Source organism: Onychostoma macrolepis, chromosome 02, assembly GCF_012432095.1.
Source record: "Onychostoma macrolepis isolate SWU-2019 chromosome 02, ASM1243209v1, whole genome shotgun sequence".
NCBI classification, from domain to species: Eukaryota; Metazoa; Chordata; class Actinopteri; order Cypriniformes; family Cyprinidae; genus Onychostoma; species Onychostoma macrolepis.
The window spans coordinates 21,318,653-21,336,794 of NC_081156.1; the positions used below are offsets into that span (position 1 = coordinate 21,318,653).

The window sequence follows — 18,142 nt, forward strand, 5'->3', positions numbered from 1 at the left end:
TCTTCAAACAGTGGTACAAGAGGATGTGGTGCTGGTCCTTCAAGAGTCACTCACAACTTATCTGTCTATAAAGCCTATAAACAATTAGTCTTAATGTATTTCATAAATGGTTCCTGATGGTTTTACACCAAATTGTTCACATTAATTCTTAATACTTTTGCAGTTAACATGTCTTTTCTTCTCCACCTTTTTTTTTTCTGACCCCGCTGTCCAAAGGTCATGTCTTAACTTTGCAATTTCTGTATTGCATTAGTTTTGAATATTTCTCATGAGGATTTAACCATTTTTGACATCTCAGTCTGAGTTAAACCTCTCATTTTATCTGTAGAAGAAAACATGCCTGATAATTCTGCAAACCTGAATATAAGGAGTTTTTCACTTCCAGCCTTCATGGACAATTATATATCACTTATAAATGATTAAATATGAAAGTAGTAGTACTTATTAAGATTGATGTGGTTTGGAATTGGTAAAATGTGCTTGGAAAAAAATATCATCAGAATATCAAAGTGCCTAATAATTATGTAATACTTCAAGATCTGCTGGTGCGTATTACAAGAAACTATATTCTTCTCCTTGTTTTTAAATATAGTGGTGATAGAAGAATCTGACAATTTGATCAATCTGTAGTTGCTTTTGTTCTGCCATTAGGGTCTAAAAAAAACATTTATGCCGCTTTTTCAATTTCCCAAAAAACAAATTCAGGAAGAGGCTGTATGTAAACAAATAAAAGACCTCCTCCAACATTCAGTTGTGCACAGTCCCCAGTGGAAATTAGGTTCGCCAGTGATGTAACATATTGTTGTAGCATACTTTGCTCGTGCCTATCCATCATGTTTAAACGCATGTTGGGCATGCTGAGATTATTTTTACCATTGTAGAGATGAGATGTAGGATAATCACACAGCCACATCTGAGCCCAATCTGTGCGCAAACATGTCGGGATCACTTATGATAAAGCAGAGGAGCCTGTAGAGGTGTGTCAAATCATGAGTTAAGTAACCACACTGTCAAAGCAAAACCTCTGTACCATACATGGTGTGGTTTAGCTCTAATACATAAAGAAAAGTGTTCTGTGTTGACATTCTATGTCACAAGCTGGGAAAATGCCAGAGTGTGGTACTTTAATGGGCTTTTAGTTTATTTGCTCTTTATTTGTTTAACCTTTTGCTATGTCGATAATTCAAAATGTATTATTATTTATATTTCCAATGTGCAGTTTAGAGGGTAAAAGTCGGTGAGAAAACAATAAAAGTGTCCCTCCCCCCAAAGATCTATTAAATGTTATGGCCAGAAGACTTCAGTAGCCATATGCAAAGTTTTTATTACAGTATGCAGTATTGAATACCAGGATGCAGCGGTTTGTGATAAATTCTTTTCAGATTACTTGTTTTAAGCTATTTAAAAATGAGCATAGCTCCTATAAATGTTTATGTAGTTTTTATTTTTCACAATTAGTGCACCCATGCATGACCACCTTTATCAGACCGAAAATCAAAACATTGAATTTCTTGGCCAGACAGGCTGTCCACCATTCGTCCACAGTGTAAAGTAAATGGGATTAAGTGGTTGTATGAACAATATTTCTGTGCTGGGTGAGTGAAAATTGGGAATGTCATTGTTGTTGTTTTTTTGGTGTGCTCTCACGCTTAAACTTCCTAATGTTAAGAACCAAGAATTTTTCCACGTAACCCAAACATTGTTTTCCATGTAACTTAAATACTGTGGACAAAGCCTCAAGTTCCCGTTAATTTTATCATGTCCGTTTTCAGGAGTTAATAAAAAAAAAAACTGTTGAAGAAATTAAACTGGACAAACTTCAGAGATGTAGGATTAGAAGCAAATGGTGAGATTGTAAAAAGTAAATGAGAACTTTTGGCAGTTTTTTCCTCAGGAAAAACACCACGAATCAGTAAATGTACCAATGTAGTAAGTTTACCCATAGATAAAAAAAAAAAAAAAAAAATCTATTCATGTTGTTGCTTATGTCCAGTTATACCATATTATAAGATGTACAATATTTGCAGGGCAGAGTATTTTTGATCGATGTCTTTAACTCAGAGTTGAACATTTGCCAGAAAATTGCGCAAAGTTTGTTATCTTAATGAATAAATTATCTTGCTTTAAATTCTCTGAAGATAACAATTGCAGATAGAACTCATGGCCAAGCAAAAGAAACACAGAAAATACCTATGAAGAACAATTGAAAACCAAAGACAGAAGTGACCTTTCTTTTTGTTTGTTTTAGGAACTGGTTATATCCTATAGACAAATTCCCCCTCACTGTTAATCATCTACTGTATTGCCATCGGTGTTTTGTAGTAAGTTCCGGCAATGGTACTTAATGATAAGATATGACCAAATGCTACTTTTAAAGTGTCATCTACTGGATGAATTATAGAATACTTTAACAGAGCATACATCCTGATCCTTATTAGCAAAATCTTGCAATGGTTTATTAGAGAATAATTAGTTTTTTTGAGACTCAATTTCATATATCTGCATTTCTACTAATACGTATGAGGTAACGGTAAATGTAATGGGAGTCACGGCAGTGTTTTGGACCTGCTTTGTGTTATCTGTGTTGGGTGGAGTTGAGGAGGTGGAGTATTTTTATCATGCTACTACAGACGCTCAGTAATCAAGAACGAAAAGAGAAACATTAGCCTAAACCTTTAAATAGCTTCTAGTGACAGGTGTTTTTTTTTTTTTTTTTTTTACTGGGAATTGGAAATGTTGCTTTTGCTTTTGGTTCTTCAGATGACATTCGCTGTTAAATACTAGTTTTATTTTTACTAGTTAAAATGAGTTTAATATGTTTTGATCTGGTCCAATAATGGGACTGTACTTTTGTTCGAAGTTATGACTGATGAATTATGGTGCAGTTTGCACCATAATATGGTGCACCTCTACATAACAGGTTTTTAGACTTGTGTTCTCATTGGCTGGTCAGTCCAAGCTAGGCAAGACGCCTGTGTGATTAGCCAGGGGTTAATGTCAATGAGACTGAAGAAAAGGGAGTTCAGTGTGTCAGTTTAAGCCTCTTTGGCAGGTGGAAACTGTCTTTTCCAACCGTCACAGACAGCTAATGAGAGGCACTCTATGACCTGCCACAGCTTTGGAATGTAGACACTTAATTGGCCACTTCAAGCAGTGTCTGCAAGGTGACTTCCCAACCTCACCCACCACATCCAGCTGGGTTTCTGGAACACTGCATTGTCTTCTGATGCCATATTAGGGGCGTTCCAAAGGGCGAAACACTCATTAACTTTGCAACCATTGCAGGCTCAAGATACTTTCCAGGAGTCAAGCCTTGAAATGCTTTACATACTAGAAAGAATTATTTTATACTGCAATTATGAAAATATTCATAATTTATTAAGACATATGAGGGATATTATTGAGAAACAATATTTATTAAAGTCATGCTCCACAGTGATCAGTCTTCTCAATTTTTAATAAAGTAAAACAAATACATCTTTTAAAACTATAGTTATTTAAAAACAACAACAACAACAAAACCTTACTTGGGATGACAATCATCTCAGCCCCAGAGCGCCCTCTGTGGAGGGAATTTTTGCACCCATGGGGAACATATAAATGATCTCTTACGTAGTGTTTAACTGCAGCAGGTTGAGTGGCAGTGCCCACGTGTTGAATTGGGTGTAATGGCAACTTCCTGTTGCCACTAGACTCGACGCCACAAGCCACACAGAACTTATGACAGCTTTATATGTGTCATTCTACTTTAATAAAATACATTAATGTTTAAAGTGACCTGTGCATGTCGATAGCAGATCACATCTAGTTTCTGTTTTGGGTTCATTGATAAATCAATTTGGAAGCGATTGTTTGGATGTTTGTTTTTATTAGTGGGTGGCAGAAAAATGTAATTTTGTAAACCTAAAGACATAAAGTGATAGTTATTTTACAGTAATATGCTTTTTCCAATATGGCTTTTATATATATTTTTAATTTATTAATTTTAGGTAATTATTTCAGAAACTAACATTATAATTGGTAATATTTTTTTTTTACTGTTTTTGTTGCCTGGCCTTCCTGGAGACTTTCATTTCAAAAGTGCTAATTGGTTACAGTTGTATTTTTCCATAGATAGCCCCCCAACTCATTCAGTAAAGAGCACATGTTTTGTATGATGCAATAGACAACTCGATACTGATAACAAAGCTGTTGGTTCAGAGAGTTTGCTCTGCTTATCTCATGTCTTATCTTGCTGCTTTTTGTAAATAAAAACATCTTTTTGTGAAGGTCGAGGGGCTGAGGGATAGTACACTTGTCTCTTAACCTACTTTTGCCCATGCTTTATCTTTTCCCAGTGTCCAGTTTATTTATCTATTTATTAAATTTTTTGTTAAATTGTTATTCTATTTGATGTATACATTCTACCTTGTTTGATGTTCTCATTAACAGAACCATAGCAGTAATTTTCCACTGAAATATTAGTGCATGTTCACTTGCCATACATATGAGTGAAAGTTCACTCGTCCAGGCTGAGGTATTAATTTCAAATGGTTGGTCTGGAGAAACGTTCACTTTAATTCAGGAGGAGTGATGTACTGTTCCCTCGTGTCAGGATGAGTGGTTCACAACAACATTAGAATGATTTAAGAGGTTCCAGTTGGTGAATTGCTACTTGAGTCTTCGTCTTACCTGGTATAGCATATATATTTGGTATAGCAAAGAAGTACAAGAAACTTAAATTTGGGACATTTCTCCATTTTCTAAGTACTAGTGTAAAATCTAAAATTAAGGTATCACTTGATTTTAAGGTGTCCTTGTTACACGTTACATGTACTTACTATTAAAATGGCAAATAATTATGCATACATGCAAGTAACCCTAATCCTGTCCCTACAGTGAGTACATGTAGTTAATTAATATTACTCAGTACTTAAATATATAATAATTACACTGTAACAAGAACACATTAAAATAAAGTGTAACCAAAATTAAAGATGTTCATGTTCTACATTGTTGTAGAAAAACAGAAGGATTGTATATGGGAAGTTGTCGTAGTGTCTAACCAATCCAGAATGGAGACAGTTTGTTACCTGATGTAGGCTATAGGTTAATTTGGTAAATCATTGTTGTTTTCTAGAAGCTTAAGTTCTGTACTGTAGCCCTTTGTTTTAGCTATTTGCTGAAAATACTAAATCTTTTCATCCTGGTTTACAGTATAAGCATCCTCTACATCACTTCTCAGAATAATTGTAATATCAGACTTTTACAGTCTCATAAACTCCCAGCCAGCACATGGACAAGTGTTATCAGCAGTTATGAAATGATTGTTTTAGAGAGAGAACAGCACTTTGGGGACTAATAGTTACTTTTTCCCCCTCTTCCTCCCTCCTTCTCCCTGTCACATGTTCCTTTCACAGCATAGAAAAGTTCCTGGATTAACGCAGAATTAGCACAAAGCAGAGACGCCACCTCAGCCCAACATTGCAACTAGCAGAGAGAGGAAACGATTGAGGGAGAAGCAGTGTGCAGCAGAAACTAAGACGCATACCCCAGCAGCTCAAAACGAGTTCCAGAGAGCACAGAGACAGGCCAGGACGGGCATCCTTCCAGAAAGGGGACCCACGCCGAAGAGAGCTTCAAAAGCATGGAGGAAAAACAATTTTCTGGCATACTGGTGAGTCACTCATGCATTTTTGTATCTTTTATAGAAATATTTATTTTCTTCCCTCCCATGCCCAGGTTTTCACAGCTATATTTTTATATTAGATATTTTTAAAAGTTTAAAGTAATTTAAAAAGTTATGTGTGTTTCTTAGTAACATGACCTGGCTTTTTTTTTTTTTATTGTCCGAATAAAAGTTATAAAAGCATTTTGGATCAGGCCACAGTTCTTAAAAACTAACTTGTTTTATGATTTAATATACTTTTTCCTCTCAAAGTGTTCAGACAAATTATCAGACCTTAAACTGAAGGTTTTTCCTGCTTACAGCTTTTGTAATAAAGACTCTCGGGAGTAGTAGAAATGCCCTGGCAGCTTACAGATATCTTTAACTAATGATTAGGTGAATATAAAAAAATGGATGAATTTAACAGAGGATGTGGTAGAATTTAGGGAAGAAGAAAGCCCTTTCATGATGCTTTGTCATTTTATGAACTCTCACGGCTATTTTGTGTTGTAAGAAATGTCTTGTAATCCACTGCTTCATTAATGGATTTAAATACATTAAGACATTGTGATAGCAATATAAACCTGGAATTTAAAACTGTATATGTCTTCTGAGTGAGGCTTTTAAACATTGTTTCCAAACCCTGAGGGTACACATATCTGGCAGTGTGAATTCATGATACAGTTGCGTAGTAAAAAAGTGTTGCAATACTACAATGCAAGAGTGACTGTCAGGGATGTATGACGTCTTCTAAATTGATGTCAACAACACTGGCATAATACTTTAAAGTTTTTCAAAAGAACTTAATATAGCTTTAATTTCAGTAAAATAATACAAAAAAGATGTGATTATTAGCTACATTTGCTTCTGAGTTTTTATTTTAAGATGCATTATTGTTTTTTTGTTAGTAATTGCTAATTTCCTGGTGTGATATGTTTGTCTGAAGTGTCAGTGGTTTGTGTGGAGCTGTTGTGTGGCTGTACTTTTGTTCGGGGTGAGTTATGTTGTAGTCTCTTGTGTGACTTTTGTTGGGTAGTGTGTTTCTGGTTTTGAGCTGTGCTGTAACTGTACTGAAATAGTATTTCACTGCTTAAACCGTTTCTCCATTTAAACCAGTCTTATTCTTTCATTTTTAAAAGCTGTGTCACCTGAATACATAAAATGAGAATTATGACAGAATGTTCTGGTACAATTTTAGATTTAATTATAATAACAGAAAAAAGGATTACAATATTCCACAACAGGACTATTTATATAGCATTATCTCTCCTAAATTCAGTCCCAAAAGACTTTCAGGAACATGTTGACTGGATATGGAAGTATAAGGAATATGTTAAAAAATCTTACTGGGGTCCAATAGTAAATAAACCTTAGTGGTCCATCCCCACCCTTGTCCTCCCCTCGTGTGATTGGTTACAGAAGTTGTAATGTTATGAGTGCTGTCTATCTCTGTGTTCTTATAACTGTATTGTCCCGTACTTTTAGCCTCGTACTGTGTCCTGTACATTTTGTACATCTAAACATGTTTATTTATTTTTGTGAATGAGCATCTTGCAGATGGAATACATCTGATTTGATGTTTCTATCAAATTTATGGTAAAATTCACATTATTTTTCATTGAACATCATTATTCTTTTTTCTTTTGGTGTCACTTTAAATTATAATCTTAATTTATTATTTTTCATAATTTTTTTTCTTTCAGGGTTGTTGTTTTTCAGATGTTTTTGCCTCCTATAGAGAGTGACATTAACATTCTGACTTTTATACTTTTTCGGCACCTTACCCTGTTTTTTTGTGGCGAGATGTGCTTTTGGCAGTCAGTGGCATTCATTAAAACTCACTGTGTTGTGTGCAATGTTGGGGAGTACAGAGGTTTGGTTGGCTCTCGTGAAAGGAAAGAAGATATTGACCGGCACATTTGTTTACTCATCGCTATAAATGACTTTTAATGATTGCACATCATTGGACACAAATAGTTTTGTACGATATATGTATGATATCTGACCGAGTGGAAGTGCGTAGTACCATAATAGATGGTTTTTGTGTGCTGTCAAAAGGCATTGCTTGAATGGCGTTAAGTCCTCTTTGTCTCCTACAGAAGCTGTTCAGCTTTAAGAATATCCTGACGTGTTGACAATGAGATATTGACAGCGTAAAGCCCATTGTTATACCCTCTGACAGTGACAGTTGAGAACGTTAGCACTGCGGTAACCCAAAACATAATTAGAGACGAGTAGAATAACATGAGAGGAATTAATGCTGGAGCTGTCAGACATTCAGAAGCAGTTGCGGAGGAACTGTTGATGGAGCTGTGATGACCCTTTGCCATTCTCGCTGCTTCTTCTGTCCCGCTGGCAGCTCTCCAACCTTTCCCAAGGGTTGTTAATGTGTGCTGCTGTCTGTAAAGTGGAAATTAAATGTAAACCAATTTTGGATCCCGTAGTCCCTCAGCATGCTGGGCTACTGCTGCACGTTTTAACTCTGCTTTGTGGGCTCTCAAACATATCAAAGCGCAGGTCAATTAGGTAGCATTCAACAAAATGAGCAACATTACATACATAAATTTGCTTTCTGTTATTCACAATGTCTATGGACCCTACTGAGCTGTATGGAACCTCTAACTTGTATTTAAAATGGAAAAAAGTGATTGACTTGAAATGTTTCACATAAGCAACAGCTGGTTAATGGTGACTAATGTGCACCACATAAGCAGTGCTCCTCATGTGTCTATGTTCTAATACAAGTTGCTATTCTGCTAAGTTTGTGATGTATTACTTTTAATGAGCACAAAAAATACATTGCAAACATGTGTATTGGGCGAAATGTAAAATTTTTAATTTGAACTGTGTTGTCTGTACATTTCAGTATTTAACATGATTATTGTATTCGTAATGCTAATTATTATATTGAAGTAAGCTAGTATAATAAGAAATGCTAGAATTATGTTCAGTCCATTAATATTTTTCTTAAACTTGAAGCAATGCATTTTGGGATTGCCCTTTCGGTGTAGGATAACCATCTTTGGAGTAGCACACTACCGTGCTGCTCTAGCGGTTTCTGCAGTATATATTAGACATAAATATTAAGATTAAGCTGTTTCCACCACTGCATTAGATTTTAGCCAGAACATGGTGACAGCTATAAATAACAGAATTTAAAGGGATTATGCACTCAAAAATGAAAATTGTCACCATTTACTCATGTTGTTCCAAACCTGGATGACTTTTTCTTTTGAAGAACATTTGGAACCCAACAACATTGGAGCCCATTGACCTCCATTGTATGCACAAAAAAATACTAGACATTACTCAAAATTTCTTCAGTTTTTCATAGAAGAGACAGAGTGATAAAGTTAAGGAACAGCCTATGAGTGAGTGATATTTTTATTTTTTTGTGAACTATCCCTTTAACACACCTATAATGTCTATTTTAGACTTACTAGCATTTGGTATAGAGCCTATATTTTAGTCAGTCTCTTTATGAAATGTTGCATCATTTTTAATGAAATCCATTTTCATGAAAATGGTATTCTTCCGTTCATAATCCAAAGTCTCATTTACAGGTGATGGGCATCAAGTTCAAGGCCGTGCCTAGGTCAGCAGCACTTATGTAAGGAACATATTGAGCTGTCACTTACTCACATTAAATACAGCATACACATCTTTGTAGCTGTGCAACCATAGTGCCTTCAGGGGCATGGGAACAGATGTGGTTGAGCAAAGGGGAAGTCAAACATGATTTCTGTCTGTGTTCAAGGCCCAGACTGTACTGTCTGTGGAGCGTACCGAGCCCACAGAGAAGGCAGCCACCGTGGAGTATGCACAATTGGAGGACAAGGGCCACCAAATGCCAAACACGTCCACTGCTGCGATTCCTTTAAAAAACACTCCCCTCCGCTAAAAGGGCCCATTGAGCCTCAGCCTTTAGATTTCATTTGAAGTAACCACTCAGGCTGAAAATTTCGTTTTTCTGTGTTTCTTCCTCTCGCCTTTATATGTGGAGGTACCCCTATTCTACCCAGGCTAAACACAAATACTGACCAAGAAAGAGCCACTTTTTCTCCTCGCTAGCTGAAATTATGGGCCGCAGTTTAGCATTGTGTTCCACCCACCTGGCTTCGTAAATCTTCTTTTATTAATATTATTTTTAACGGTTGATTTGAAGTCCCTCAAAGCCTTTTCAGCCCATATTTAGGTAATTTGTTGCGCTTGAACCCGACCTGCTCCCCCCGTGGCGTTGTGAATGGGAGAAAAAGGCATGGGATGAGGGGGGGTCCGCTGTTCTCAGGGTTTCTCCACAGAAACAGCCCTTTGACCTATTATTTATCATTTTGAAGCTCTCCATGTTGAAAGATCACAGCAACACAACCCCTGCTTTTGTGTTGATCAGTTCAAGCATTAAATTAAGTGCCAGGAAATCCATAATAAATTCAGAGAAAACACAATTTCAAACACAAATGGGAATTTGACGCAAAAATCAGTCTTCTAGTAGTCTGAGTTCAAAAACGATGCTCTTTTCAGAGAGTTTTGAGGCCTTGTGTATTTTTTTTTGACCTGCTAGCTTGACCTAGATGGTTCTAAATTGTCATACTTACCTCTTTTTGTGGTGTATTAAATAGTAAATAAAGAAAATTACATATGTAACGTTCAAGTGCAAGTGAATGGACCTCACTGCGTGCCTCTCATGTACTCCTCTGACAGAAAGCCACAGACAACCTGTAAACTTCAGGGATTTTCAGGGTCTCTGGCCTTTGTCAACACAATGATGTCCCTATTACAAGCCAGCATTACAACTAACTTTAACTATATGGGTGTAATGGTACACAAACATGATGGTTTGGTTCGTACCTCGGTTTTGACATCACGGTTTGGTATGTTTTCAGTACAGCAGGGGGATTTTTTTTTTTTAATTAAACAGTGGTTTACTGTAGAACTTGCTATTTATTTCAATAAATTCAATTATAATTAAAATCTAGCCTACCTCAGCACAGAGTCCTGGACGCGGGCGGGTACCCGACAGGTGAACCGCAAAAATTGACGTAACGGGTGGAATAATATTGACGTGTCGGGTGTGGTGCGGGTCGGACTGGTGACAGGCATGTAAACTGTTTTTAAATTAACTTCCAAATGATAAAATTTCTGTTTGATAAAATGATAAAATTTGCTGTTGAAATACAGTATATTCATTTACACAGTGGTACTGATTGAGCGATTAGGTATGAGATGTTATTTCATGTTTAGTCTATTTCGCATTAAAACTAGTAGTAAAGAGGAAACGATGATCACGCTCACTTGCGCTCCGCTGCAGTTTGAAATGTTGCGCCACATCAAAGAGCATCAAAACACAATTTACTGAAAAATGGACATAATTTGAAAGATGAGACTTTGTTTCTTATCAAAAGTAACAATATATAAAACTGGAAGTTTCCAAAGTAAGTTCCACTAGTGCCAGTGGTTATGTATTTATTCTGTATTTGTTTGGTACCGTACCGAAAGACCAGTTCCGAAAATTTTTTAACACCCCTAGTTAACTAATAAATTAAAAATAAATAATAAATAAACTTTTCTACTTGTTTTTTTCTCAACCTCAACCACAGCTTGACATCCCGATGTCACTTTTCTAATTGGCCGATTGTTGAATCCACGTGAGGCGAGTTAAAGTCACATGTACCTCAAGTTCATTCTCAACTATGGTCCCATATGTTTGTTGAAATGTGTATGTTGTGTGCTTTTTCCAGCCTGATTTGTGCCCAAGCCATTCCTCTGAGCCCCATTCTCCCCGGAGGAGGTCTGAGCTACACGCTATTTATAAAGAATTAGCAGCTGGGGCCCTTCCAGCCAAATTATGGCGGCTGGGGGGGAATGGGGGATAATCATGGAAGCTTCAGGTTAATCCAAGCGTTGGAAATTGCTCTTCGGTGTCCCGAAAGCCTTTGGACCAGGTGGACATCACAAATTCTCTCTCTTTGCCCTATACACACACACGCCAAAGGAACGGGGCAGGAAGTCGTTTTCAGGCGAAGGTCCATAAATATGTCTTTGTGTTGCACTCTACAATGGTCGTGCCAGACTTTTCACTGACTTCCCTATGTAGTGTCTGGCCAAACATTGGCTTAAGATTAAGATTCACTGTTACTTCCTGCTGTACAAAATAAGGATTTCCGTATGACAAAAACGAGACCGATACCCCTTTTAGCATCATTCATTATGATCACAGTTGAAGCGTAATACATAGCGAGAGCATATTAAGTTGATTTGTAATGATGGACATGAATTTGAATTCATTATGACGTAATGAGAACTGGTGAAGAAAACACTCATCGTATTTGAATTATTCTGTTATTAGTAGCCAATTATCTTAAGCTATTGTACATACTGTACATTTGAATGCTTTTAATTGATCATAGAAATTTCAAATAGAACTGTGTCAGATTTGTGAGTTTTCGTTCTTCCTATTAATGTAAGACAATTTTAGGTCTTGAACACTGGTTGACACTGTCAGTATCTTCCCTTTTTGTAAGCTGAGTTCTACTTTTGAGTTGTTTCTCAATTTTTTAAAATATTTTGTAAGTCACATTGCGTTCAGATGATTTTCCAAAACAAAACATTAGTAAATTTGACCTTTTAAGGATCTTACAACTTTTGTATATTATTATTTTTTTTTTATCGTTCCCATTTGTTTTGCTAAATTATGACTATAACAATGTCAAATTGATTAATAAAAAATAAAAAATCACTCCTGCTTTATGTACAGTGATGCCAATGATGTCCAAACATATGGCTTGTCAACTTAGTTCTCTATTTCTGTTTTGAATTTATCTAATGTTTAGCAAGGTAGTTGCTAAAGACCATTGCCAACCAAAAGTTGTGTAACTGATTGTGCATTTGTTATTATGAAGAAGGGTTTCCTTAGTTTGCTGTGTATATTAAAGGGACAGTTCACACAGAAATTAGGATTCGTTTTACTCACCATCATGTTGCTTCAATCCTATATGATTTTACGGAACACAAGAAGATATTTTGACAAACAGTTTTGGTGGCAACTTATATCTTATTTTATGTTCCACAGAAGAAAGGACGTTTTGGAATGACACGAGAGTGGGTGTATGATGACAGATTTTTGGGTAAACTTTCCCTTAAGTCTTTCTGAAAGTGAAATGAGATCATGTCTCAAATATTGTTTCCATTTTAGATATTAACACTCAGTCTTTTACCAGAGTGGTGTGTCAACCATTCAGTCTGTAGCCTGTGTGCTGTCATGTGCAGGGGGTAAAAATCATGTGAGTTGATTGTCTAAAACCGTGGTCCTCTGTTTTGTGTGTGTTTGCTTAGGGTTGTTTTTGTGTGTTGGACATACCACTCTAGATTGTAAATGGGGCAAAAGAGAGCTCCGGAAGGGGACGGCTCATCAAAGCCTGCACTAAGTTTGAAAAAGTGACGTTTTTAGTCAGCAGTAGTATTTTAGCCCTCACTGAGGCCCTCTTGTTCAGCTTGTCAATAGAGCAAACGTGCCTTGAATGGGAAACACCTGCTTAAGGGCTCTTGCTGGAAACCACACTTTCTGAAGCTCCCTGGTGAATCTGGAAACCACTTGTGTTACTTCCCTGTTTTCAGGTTACAATGTAGAGGCTTCTGAATTTACACTTGTATGAGGTCCTCATGACCCGAGGGTCTCTGAATTGAAATCGCCTTCATCGCCCTCGGTGTAGTAAAGCTTTTAGTTAAGAATGTCTTGACCATATTGTGAAATTAAATTAAAAAAGCACCATAAAAATGTCATACAGTCCACATGACCAATTTCATATCAGTGATTGATGACTTAAAGTGCCCCTATTATGCCTTTTCGAATATTACCTTTCATGCAGTGTGTCATGTAGCTGTATGTGAACATAAACTATCTGCAAAGTTGTGAAGCCGACAGTGCACGATAAATAAAGTTATTGTCTATCAAAAAAAAGAGTCGGCTCGCAATCGCCTAAACGAGTCGTCAGGAATTCGAATCTTATTCTGTTACGGCTGTACGTCACAAAGTAATACATTTGCATAATGTCCGCCCAAGGGCTGTCATTCGCACTGTACGCGGTAGACCAATCACAAAGGACTGCGCCATCTGACCAATCACAGCAGTGAGGGCTCACGGAAAGGAGGAGTTTAGAGAGACTGATTCTTCGAACTGCTTCGCACGAGTCGTTTACGAATCATTTAGAAATGAGGTCAAATTAAATCTTTTTTTTGAAGTGTTTTTTGACCTTGCATGCATGTAAACCTGTTTTAGGAGACTCATAAGGCAATATTAGCAACCTTAAAAATGGCATAATAGGGGCACTTTAAATTTTGGTCATGTAAAACATATTAAATGGCTTCAAGAGTCCTGAAATGCAGCACACAAAAGACCATTTTAGTGGTGCTTTTTTATTGTTTTAGACTTTGAAAGCCCTGATTTCCTTTCACTTTTATTATTTGAAAAAGAGTCAGGATGTTCCTCAAGAATTATTTCTGCAATAGAAAGTCTATATCTGTAGTCAGATCACATAAAGTTGCAAAATATGGTGTGCTGGTAGCCTAATATTTAAGAACTGGGTTTGCTGACTCACAGATTGCAAGAGCTAAGTAGAGGTCCTAAGTAGAGGAGGTGACCCAGTAATTGCAGTTACTAAGCTCAAAATCCTGCTTTTTTTTTATTGTGCACTCGAAGGAACTCAACCCCTTGATGTTCCAGAAGGATTTTTAGAGCTGCTGCACTGTAAATAGTTTTGAATGAAATGCATATGCAAAATGTCATGCAGTTTGATTCAAAAGTAAAAATATAAATATAATTTCTAAATAAAATCTTTCATAGAAATCATTTAAATAATTTATAAATAAAAGTAACGATTCATATGATTTTGTAATGTTCTATTAAATAATATTGCGGTGTATAAGATTATATATACTGAACAGTGATTATCACTATAAAATAAAATAAAATAAGTTTTGAATTAAATGCATTTGCAATATATCATGTAGTTTGTTTCAATGGTAAAAACATTACTTTATAATCTATATATTTTACTATGAATAAGATATACAATACGATTTTTTGACTAAACATTTATGCTTAAACTATGGGAGTTATTTGAATGAAGACAAAAAGTATGAAGTATTTTTATTTATTTTTTTTTGTATGGCAACAAAAATGTTACTGAAAATGGTTATGATTATGTTGGTTGGGATAGAATTTATTTATTTTTTTAATGAAATTTAAGTTCTTCAATGAGCGCTAAGTATCTAATTAGGAGATCTTATTCCCCCACTCCCACGTGTGCACACTTGTTTAGGATCCGTCTAATGAGTTTTGTTTTGATGTGTTTATTCCATTTCAATGCCACAGCGCTTCTCTTGTTCTCATCACTCGCTATTATGCTATTGATATGAGGCAGCACAGCAAATAGTGGAGTGTACATATCCTCATTAGAAGCGAGTGTTTTTGTGATGGGAGGCGAGGCTCCGTGCTGCTGCTTGACTAATAGGGGTTGGCTGGGGCCCCTGAGGAGTCTCTAATGACCGCCTGTGTCAGATTCCCTTACAGCCGGGCTCGTGGCTCAGACACAAGGAGCTGCCCGGAGCTATGTGCGTGTATATGTGTGTGTTTGTGTTTGTGTGAAAGGGTAAGTGTCACAGATACATAAACAAAGTCTCAAGCAATCGCTTGTAGTTGCTGGAACTCGTGTAGAAAATATTAATTGAGGGGACACTCTCAAATTAGCTGTTGATTTCTGATGTAATTTGAAGTCAGTATCATAGATGTGTTCTTGAAACCTGATTTTTTTTGTATAGAGACAGAAGTACTAAAAATACCGGGGTGAAAGAGGGGAAGAATAATCGTGCCATGACACAAGACACATTTGAACTTGCATCTCTCACAAGACCATCCTCACTCTACTCTAAAGCATATATGTTAACTGCAAGTGATATTTTTGCAGTATAATTGTTGTGTAAGAACTTAGTGTAGTTAAGTGTAAAGAGATGCTCATCTCTATGTGATGCTATCTATGCCCAAAGGGTCAAACAGACAGAGCAGATGTAGTTTAAGCTCAGCTGGGAGAACATCATCAATAACTCACAGGCATAATAAACAGTGGATTTCTGGATCTACTCTCGCATACTTTTTTTGTTTTTCCATGTTAGGATTTGGTAGGTAAACTACTAGTTTCATGTATTTCATTTATTTGTATTTATTTTTTAATAGGCATGAGAGAGAATTTTGGGATGGAAGGCTCGCCTTTGGATTGTATTTACATTTTCTTTATACAGTGGCTCTAATATACCACGCTTAATGTATGACTGCCATTCGCAAAATGTCTAACCAGGTGGCACAAACACGTTTTAAACACGTTTAATTTTTACAGGATAAAACAATAGGTATACTTAAAACCTAGACATGATTTGCCCACTGGTTGTCAAACATTACTGTAGCATGTTAATACTTAATGTGATGAACTAAAAATTATCCACTAAAAATCACATTGACACCAGTCATTAGGCCTATATAAATGGCTGGGAAAAGTTATTTATGGTGAAAGCTTTAGCATCATTTGTTTCTAGATGACACCTGGTTTGATATCTGTTTCTAATGCAGTGATATTCAGACATTTTATGTGGGATGATCAGTGTGTCCAAAAGTTCCAAATATTGTTTCTGGCCATGTTCACACACAAAGTTAAGCTCCAGATGTATTAAAAAAAAAAAATTTAGTAAAAATTTAGCATCAGTGCTGAAGACCTGCCTGGTCAAAACGTGCTTTAAAAAAAAAAAAAAAAAAAAAAAATATATATATATTTATATTTGATTTTTAACTCTTAAATCATCAGTATTCTATGCAATTATCTTATGGGCCATTCCATGTTGTGAAGTGGCTAGAGATGTCTGTGCCATCCTCTTGAAGTCTGCTAATCAAATGCATCGCCACCATTATACACCTCTTTCAAATGCTCATTAGGCAGAGAGCCAGAAGTCTGTCAACTTTTAACACCCAATAACAGGATGCTCAGTTGGGTCCATTGCCAAGAGCTGCCACTGAGAGCTTTCTTTTGTCTGTAGGACACTTTTTTTTTTTTTGCCGTGTGAATTGTAATGCAGCTTTTCACGTTCTGCCACAATTTTCTCGCTATTGGTTTTTGCCTGTTTATTGCCGAGAAAATCTTGTAACCTGCAGCGAGCGGGTGAATTACGAGGCCACGGCCTGACCGACAGACGAACGGAAGGGTATATCCCTCCTCTGGCCTCTTGCGGGACCTTACAGGAGAATTGGCAATGTCAAGGGATGAGGATTTGAGAGTCAAGTGTTGCTGAATGGGAGCGTTGGTGGTCTGGGTGCAGCTGCCTCGAGAACAAGTGGAAGAAATGCAGAGACAGCGAGAGTAGCGCGCCCCATGGAAGTGGACCTCTCCTTACTTTTGTCTTTCATCGTGCGGGCCAGCCGCTGAAAAGCTTGGCAGTGCCTGTGACTCCAGGCAGCTAAGCTAGCAGCTCCTAGCACTCAGTATGCAGCCAAAGTGCTGGAATGACAACGACTCCATTCATTGTGGAGGTAGAGGCAAAGGCTGTGGATCTCCTCTGTCTGTTTTGCAGAATAGGGGATACAGAAGAGGAGGGGGCACTTTCCCCAACTTGCAGTACAGCGGAGGAGGTAAGGAAGAGGGAGTGAGAGAGAGAAACAGAAAGGGAGGGAGAAAGAGAGAGAGAGAGAGTGAGCGAGAAAGTGGCAGCGGTGGAGGGGGACCTTCCATGCCGAATGATTGAAAGAGGCGGAGAGGAAGCAGAACTCCATCAGATGAAATGAGGTGAAAATAATTCAGGCATTAATCAAGCTTGGCCGAAAGGAGGCTGTTCTCCCCCCCCCCCCCTCTCTCTGCGGAAGCGAACAGAGAGGTGTGAATGAAGAACTCGAGAGTTGAGACGAGAGAACTACCGGACACTATCGAATCATGTCGGAGTCCAACAGCGGCGCAGCTTGTATGGCCGATCAGGTCAGTTGTGTTCTTGTCATATTTGTGCGGTTTTGCAACTGCATGTTCTCTTTCTATTGCTGTCGAGCTCCGTTGAGAGGGAAATTTGAAAATGTTGCATTTCTCAAGCGAGAGCGAGCGAGCACGTTATCCGGCGCATCAAAGCCGCAATTGTACGAAGCTGCCCGGACGACGGTGCAGGGTCCTGAAAGAACTGAATTAATCAAGACCAAGCATTGTCTGCAGTGCCTTATTTTTCGGCCATCATTCAGGGGGCCTGTGACGACTCAATAGCCCACAGACCACGTGAGAAAGGGGCTGCAGCTCTTTAAAAACCAGACCACGTGTGGGCCAACTGAAAAGTTTTTATAACAAATTGCAGTGGGAAGTTCTGGCGATGCTGGTGGAAGGGTATGTGATAAAGTTTCCAAGGAAGTGGGCAGGAGAGCAGTGTTTGAGAGACAGAAGGAAGGAGGAAAGTGTCCGGGCTGAAAGGAGGGCTGGCCCA

The 18,142-nt window shown here is 37.5% G+C and overlaps 1 protein-coding gene across 5 annotated transcripts in view; it reads left to right on the forward strand.

Moving 5' to 3' along the window:
• slc6a9 (solute carrier family 6 member 9) overlaps positions 1 to 18,142 on the forward strand; it is a 51,877-nt gene that overhangs the window by 3,486 nt on the left and 30,249 nt on the right. For 3 of the 5 annotated variants that reach the window (XM_058744856.1, XM_058744849.1, XM_058744840.1), the window contains exon 2: positions 5,400 to 5,656. In XM_058744856.1, coding sequence (XP_058600839.1) covers positions 5,627 to 5,656 — 30 coding nt within the window. In that variant the 5' untranslated portion in view covers positions 5,400 to 5,626. Of the gene's footprint in view, positions 1 to 5,399; positions 5,657 to 12,906; positions 17,656 to 18,142 lie in introns of those variants that run through there. The other 2 variants (XM_058744874.1, XM_058744831.1) reach the window with 2 other exon arrangements.